The sequence below is a fragment of the Hypomesus transpacificus genome, chromosome 22 (genome assembly GCF_021917145.1).
Source record: "Hypomesus transpacificus isolate Combined female chromosome 22, fHypTra1, whole genome shotgun sequence".
In the NCBI taxonomy this organism is placed as follows: domain Eukaryota; kingdom Metazoa; phylum Chordata; class Actinopteri; order Osmeriformes; family Osmeridae; genus Hypomesus; species Hypomesus transpacificus.
In genome coordinates this window covers 5510463-5517840 of record NC_061081.1, presented here as the reverse complement: position 1 = coordinate 5517840, position 7378 = coordinate 5510463, and the positions used below count along the sequence as shown (strand labels likewise).

At 49.2% G+C, this 7378-nt stretch overlaps 1 protein-coding gene across 1 annotated transcript; it reads right to left on the bottom strand.

Moving 5' to 3' along the window:
- Positions 1-2692: 2692 nt before the first annotated feature.
- On the bottom strand, positions 2693-5415 carry LOC124484731. The gene is made up of 2 exons (XM_047045801.1): positions 3639-5415; positions 2693-3355 (listed from the first exon to the last, which is right to left on the bottom strand). Exons 1-2 carry the CDS (start codon positions 5093-5095, stop codon positions 3325-3327), a joined length of 1488 nt encoding a protein of 495 aa, XP_046901757.1. The 5' UTR covers positions 5096-5415; the 3' UTR covers positions 2693-3324.
- Between the last annotated feature and the right edge of the window lie 1963 nt (positions 5416-7378).

Sequence of the window (7378 nt, the reverse complement as noted above, 5' to 3'; positions counted from 1 at the left end):
AGGTGTATCTTCCATCATATGGGGTGAAATGGGGCGGCCTTGCCATGGGTACTGAGGGAAACAGCAGTTTGATAGTGGTGCAACCTTCTGGGTGTAGCTGGCTGAAAAGTTTCAACAGGCATTCAAACGTTTTTTCATCATCCCTCGGGGTGATAGGAAAAGGTACCGTTCCTAGTAGTGGCCTTGCGGTCCCGCAAGCCACACAGTTTTTAACTCTATGCTGTTCCGCAGTGTACATCATCCAGTCTACCCACTCATTTCTGTCGGTGTATCCTGTTTCAGCTACAATGGTGTCCTTGAGTGTGGTCTGTCCTGAGTTCTGGGCTTTGGTGCTGTCTGGAAATGTGTTCTTTGATATTATGATCTCAAAAGTTCTGATTGTGTCTTTTCCCTTTTCCTCCATTCCTAGACAGTAGCTTCCCCTATCTCCTTCGTAGGGATCTTTTAGGGTGACAAGCAGTGGGTTGCATGATGATTTAGGTTTGCAGTCCTTGGGAGCCTTCCCTCTGCTTATAGACAGTCTCTCCAGTTGGTTTATGTTTCCATTACTGACCCTTTTTAGCGCAGTGGCAGGCTTGTATCCCCAGTCATGTGGTCCAGTGTTCCATCCGATATCTCCCCATGAGCTACAGTGTGTGGTTATTCCCATGTAGATGTTTACTGAACTGTAGTACTCTTGACTGCCCCAATTGCATGGTAACATTTCGCAGAGGTCTACCTTCAGTGTCGCTGTTTGGCCCAGGGTGTATTTCAGGCTGCTTAGGCACTCAGTGGTTGTTTTGAGACAACCCATGGCGCAGACGAGCAGTCCCCAAAAGCACAATCTAGACATATCGATGTGTTGCCGCGGAATGTGTGAAGTGAGGAAACCGGTTGGGCTAGAAGAAGTGTCGTATGATTATTAAGCATATGATGAGTACGTCCACTTTTTCGATCTGGACTGCAGCTCTGTCTCGTTCTGTCCTCTTCCTTAAACTTCAGGTTTGTCGGTGGGTTTGTCTTCAAGGCAACACAGATCCTTTCTAACTTCCCCCAGAGTGCGGGAGGGGGCCTCCGCCGATGCACAGTGTGTGAGGTGATGCCAATGATCTCCGTTTTTTCCTCTGACTTTCAAAGCGTGGGAGGCACGTTCTGTTACCTGCCACGGACCTGTCCACCGAGGTTCAGTCCACTTTCGTTTGTGTACTTTAACTCTCACCCAGTCTCCAGGCCCTACTGCTGTGTCCTGGTGCTCGTCTGCTTCCTGCTCGGCCTGCCGCACCTGTGTGGACAAAACGTTGGTAAGGTCCGTCAGTGCTTTCATATACTCAGAAGCCTCTATCTTCCATAAGTCTAGAATTGGGCCCCTGCCCCCATCCCTAGGCGGTCCTGGCATGGGTCTCCCAGTCAGCAATTCATGTGGGGACAAGTGTGTCTTTTCGGATTGGGAACTTCTCATTGACATTAGGGCTAGTGGTAGGGCATCCACCCATGACATCTTGGTGCCATAGCAGATCTTAGCAGTCTTCCGTTTCAATGTTCCGTTCACCCTTTCTACTATTCCTTGTGATGCCGGATGGTATACTGCCCCAAAGCTGTGTGTTATTCCCAACTGTTGCTCCACTTTTGCCAGGTGTTGGCTTGTGAAATGGCTGCCGTTGTCTGATCGTATTCTTGCTGGGACCCCATATCTGGGTATGAGTTCGTTCTTTAACCATTTGATCACGGAATTCGCGTCTTCTCGTTTTGTGGGTATTGCCTCCACCCACTTTGTGAATCTGTCCACCATCACCAGCATGTATCTGAAACCTCGTACTACGTTTTCTGCCCCCATGTCCGTGTAGTCTATGCATATTTCTTTAAACGGGGCCTCCGGAACCGGGAATCTCCCCATCGGGCAGGTGAAGGTTTTCTTGTCATTAAATGCCAGGCATGTGTCGCATTCGCGTACATAGTTCTCGACTAACTCCTTCATGTACGGATGCCACCAGTCTGTCTCTATGGTTTTTGTGGTTCGTCTTCTGCTTTCATGGGCTGGTCCATGCGCTTGCGCTATCAGTATTGTCACTAATTTTGCCGGTGCTACTAATCGTCCGTCGTGTGCTCTCCACAGTCCATCTTTTTCTGTAGCTCCTTTGTGTATCCACTGGCTCTGTTCGTACACTCCTGCTTCCTTTTGTATCTCCACTAGGTCTTGTGTGGTCAGGGCTGGTCTGATTGGCTCGGCCAGACACATCAATTGCTTGGTGTATCCTCCTGCCATTTTGGCTGCTCTGTCGGCCGCATCATTTCCTTGGGCAACATGATTATTGCTTTTTTGGTGTCCTGGACATTTCATTATGGCTACCCTAGTGGGCAGCAGTACTGCCTCGAGCAGTCTCTTAAGAGTCGTGGAGTGTCTGACGGCGGTTCCATTGGTCGTAAGAAATCCTCTCCTTTTCCACTGTGGCCCGTCTACATGCACTGCTCCATGTGCATAGGCTGAGTCGGTGTAGATGTTTACGGCTTTCCCTTGGCTTAATTCCAACGCCCTTGTGAGCCCGTGGATTTCTGCTAACTGTGCCGATGCTGGTTGTGGAATGATTTCTGCTTCCCAGGTAGTGTGATTGTTCCATTTGCCAGTTCCTTCCTGCTGAACAACTGCATAGGAGGCCACATTTCCAGTGTTTCCCTTGTAGCAACATCCGTCGCTAAACAGTGTCCTGTCCGGGTCTTTTAGTGGTGTGGTGGTAAGGTCGGGTCTTATCTTCAGATCCTTCTGAGATACATATTCACAGTTGTGTGGTATGAGTTCAGCAGGATCCAACTCAGGGGCCATGTTGATGTTTCCAGTCTCATAGAAAATGTGTGGTTTTGTCAATGTCCCACATATTTTTGCTTTTCGTACTGCAGAGATGGTGAAAGCCCTTGAGGTAAGAAATGACACCACCCCATGTGTTGTGTTGACTTTTAGCGGGTGGCACATGACAATGTGTGCTGTCTTTTCGATGGCCTTGGCTAAAGCCGCCAGGTGTCTGCCGCACCCTGTTTGTCCCATTTCTACATTACTAAGTTTTGAACTGTGATACATAAGTACTCTTCTTTCTCCCTCCTTTCTCTGAAACAGAACTGCCGTAACAGTACCACCTGTTTCAGAAACATCCAGATGAAATGGTTTTGTGTAGTCCGGGGGACAGAGGTGTTCGGCCTGTCCCAGTGCTTGTTTGGTGCGGATAAATGCTTGCTCGGCCTCTGGTGTCCAGACGAGTACTTGTTGGTGTTCCCTGATTCCGGCAGTGTTGAGTATGTCCCTTAGTGGTTGGGTTAGCGACACGTAGTCAGGGATGTGGTTTCGGCTGTATCCGGTCAATCCCAGAAATGCCAGCATGTGTTTGACAATTGTTGGTTTCCCATGGTTCAAAATGGACTCCTTTTGTGAGTCTGTTAGTGTCATGCTGTTGGCTGAGATCAATCTGCCCAAATACGTGACTGTTCGTCTGGCAATCTGAGTTTTTTCTTTCTTCACCTTATATCCTTTTTCCGCCAGCACTGTCAGCAATGTTCGGGTTGCTTCGAGGCACTGCTCAGCCGAGGTCGCCGCTAGTAATAAATCATCCACATATTGGATAATTACTGTCCCTTGTGGCAGGGTAATGTCTGACAGGTCATCGCGCAACACTAAGTTAAAGATTCCCGGGGAGTCCTTGTATCCTTGTGGCATGCGGTTGTAGGTGTATCGCCGTCCATTGTATGTGAATGCAAACCAGTCCTGTACTTGACGCAGCGGGATGCAGAAGAAAGCGTTCGCCAGATCTATGACTGAGAAGTGGGTTTGTTCTGGCGACAAATTCATGAGCGAGACATAGGGATCTGGTACGACCAACAGTCGCGTGTTTGTTACATCGTTGATTGGGCGGAGATCATGCACCATTCTCCATCCTTTTCCTCCTGCTTTTGGTACTGGCAGTATTGGTGTGTTCCATTGAGAGTTTGACGGCCGTATCACTCCAGCTGCTAGCAACCCGGCAATGGTCTCGCCAATCCCTTCTATCTGTTCTTCTTTGAGTTTATATTGGGGACGCCAGATTGGTGTGTCAGATGGATTCTTCAGTGTCATCCCAATCTCGCTGGTCACCTTCCCTACATCATATGGTCCTGTTGTCCACAACTTGTCTGGGACATCTTTTAGATAGTGGTCCGTGTTTGGGTGATTTGTGTGTTCCCGTCCATGGTCCCTTTCCAGCTCCACTTCTTCCATATCTCCTTTGTTGTCTTGTGTGTCAGAAATTCTCCACATGTCTCCTGCGGCGTTCACATGCAATTTTGGTGCTGTTGTGGGCAGCCATGTCATCGTCAGTGCTTTTTTCACCATTGGACCGAGACACCTTGCTTTTCCTCCTGCTGCAACTGATAGGGTGATGTGGGGCACAGATTCAGTGGTCAGTGTGTACCATGCCATCTGGTCAGGTGTTAGTTCACAATATGCTGCGACTCCTTCTTTTCCCACATATATGTCTCTTGATCTGATTGTCTCTGTTTTTCCCTCTTTGTGTGTCTGCCACGCCTCCTGATATACTTCGTCTGGTGCCCGTAGATAGTTGTATGTGCAATGTGGGGGGTCCGGGGGTGGTCCGTATGGATGTAGTTCATTGATCCATGCCTTCCAGTCCATGTAGGTTTTGAGCGCTCCTTTCGTTTCTCCTGGCGGAGACAGTCTTGTCCAGTATATTTGCGTCATTTCTGTCATTCCTACTGGTGTCTTTGTGTTAGTGCCCATGAACAGTATCCTCTGGCCATCACTGATTGTTTTTGATGTTTCTACTCCTGGCATATACAACGCCAATCCTTTTGTGGAGCAGGTGATGGTAACTCCTATTTTCAGCAGCAGGTCTCTCCCCATCAGGTTCATGGGGCATTTGGGGGCATGCAGAAATGAATGTGTCAGTGTTTGTGAGCCGACTGTGGTGATTAGTGGCTGGGTGTACCGCTGTTCTTCGCTTTGTCCCGAGTATCCAACTGTCCTGATGGTTTTAGAAGAGAGTGGGGTTGTCCCTTTTAGATTGTTCAGGCATGACACTGCCGCACCTGTGTCCACCATTAACTCCACTTTTTCTCCATCAATCATGCAGGTGACCATTGGTACTTTACTGGCTTGGATGTCACCTGCAGTCGGATCCTCTGGGCCTCCTCATTGGTCGCCATCCCACTGGTCCAGGGTCCATGTCGCGACCGGCATCTGTGTCGCATTCGGTGGCTGAAGCAGAGGCAGACCCGCTGGTTGCTGAGTTTGTTGCGGCTGTGGTACCTGTAGGTTCAGAGTTATTTGGCCTCTACCTCCTCCTCTCTTGTTGTAGCCACCTCTTCCTCGTTTGTTCTGGCCTTGAGGGCATTCCCTGGCGAAGTGTGTCGTCTCTCCACATGTGTAGCACGCTCCTCGCTGGCCTCCTCGTCCGCCGCCTGTAGTGTAGGCATATTGAGGGGCATTTTGTGGAAACGCCGATGGATACTGATATTGGGGTTGGGGGTATTGGGGTTGGGGTTGTTGGGGAAGAGGGTATTGTGGTTGAGGGGGTAATTGGGGAAAGGGGTATTGTGGTTGTGGAAGAGGGTGTTGTGGTTGGGGAAGAGGGTATTGAGGTTGTGGAAGAGGGTGTTGTGGTTGTGGAAGAGGGTGTTGTGGTTGGGGAAGAGGGTATTGAGGTTGTGGGGGTTTTGGTCGCACTTCCACTGCCATTTGCTCAAACAGAGGTTCTTCCACTATCATTTGTGTCTTGGTAGCTTTCTTCTTCTCATTGGCCATGTCGTGTCTATCTGCGATCCGACCCCTCAGGAGCTGTCTGTTCATGTCACTGTCTTTCAGACATAGTTCTTTTTCAGCTTTATCATGCTTCTTTTGGTAATGTATAAGGTAGTTTGTCCACTCAGCCATAGGTTTGTAGGTCAGACCCACCACGTCCTCGAGTTCGTCTCGGACGGCTTTCGGGAGTGCTCTCACTACTGCAGACTTCCAAAACAATAATTGGCCTTTAGTGACATCGTGGCGTTCTCCAGTTCCTTCCAACCACACATCCTCAGCTCTTCTGAGAAATGCGTGCATCTTCTCTCCAGGCTCCATTTCCAAGCTTTCCAGGGCTGCCAAGCTCTGCTCTTGTGGGTAGATGTCTCTTATGGCATCCCAATATCTTCCTCTGGCATTGTTGAACGGTTCTCTGTCGTCATCCCCCTCGCATTTAGCCTTCTGGTCGATAGCTCGAACCTTCACTTTCCCATCCAGTCGTAAGATGATGGCTCGGATGTCTCCCATTGCCAGGCGGTCTTGTGCCGTCAGCTTCTCGAAAGCCCTTATCCATTGGGCTCCTCCGGCCGACAGTGGAGGGAGTACAGTGACTAACTCGTTCATGTCTCTATGGCTCCATGGTTCGTACCGGGCTGCCCCGCCTGCATCCAACAGCAGTGGGCATTGGAACTGGCTGTTGTCGCTCCACCCTCCTTTGTGGGCCTGGTGTGACCTGGTTCTGGCGGACATTCCTCTTTGATCTACTTCCATTTCTTTTCCTGTTATTATTACAGAATCTGTCTTTTCGTGGCGGCTTTTCCTCTGGCTCCGCTTGTATCTCTCCTCTTCTTCAAGTCTTTCCAGTCTTTCTTCCAGCACCCTTCGTTGTTCTTCTGGGATTTCTTCACACTCCCCTTCAATCAGGCTATCCTGGTCAAGTTCATGGCTTGCGTAGCCAGTTATTCTGGGAATGCTGGACTGGCACAGGCTACTGTTTAGGTCAGGTTCATACCCTGTTCTTTGGGGAATGTCGGGCTGGGTCTGGCTGTAGTTGCGAGGTCTCGTTTGGCTGTTTAAAGAGGCTGGGGCTGGACGTTCTCTTGATTCGTTTTCTTCCCTCCTTTCTTGCTCCATCATCGTTATCTGTGTTTTGATGATCCTTTCTCCCAGTATTGATGCCATTTCTGTCAGTTCTTCCACTGTAAGATCATCTGGGATGTCCGTGCGTCTCCCGTTGACTTCTAATTCAAGTTTTCCCGACTTGACCTCGAACACTGGGGCTTGGGTAAATGGATTGTTGGATGAATAAGGTGGGGGAGCTGTAGGGGCTTTTGGGGTCTCCTTGGCGTCTGGAGCTGTTGGAGTTATTGCCTCTGTGATGTCTGGGTACAATTTCTTTTCACTTATTTTTGGCGGCAGGTGGGTTGTTATTGGTTGATTTTCTGGGATGGTCAACATCATTATTAATTCTGTTGCCCTTGCATGTTTCAGCTTAGCTTGTTCATAGGCTCGCTTGCTTCCTCCTATCTTGTGGCTGCCTGCCTTTTCCCATTCATTTTTCTTGGAAATCATCTCTTGTCTCTCAAATTCTGTTATTTTCTTCCTGTCATCCAATGTTACTTCCATTACATCGATATTCAGAAT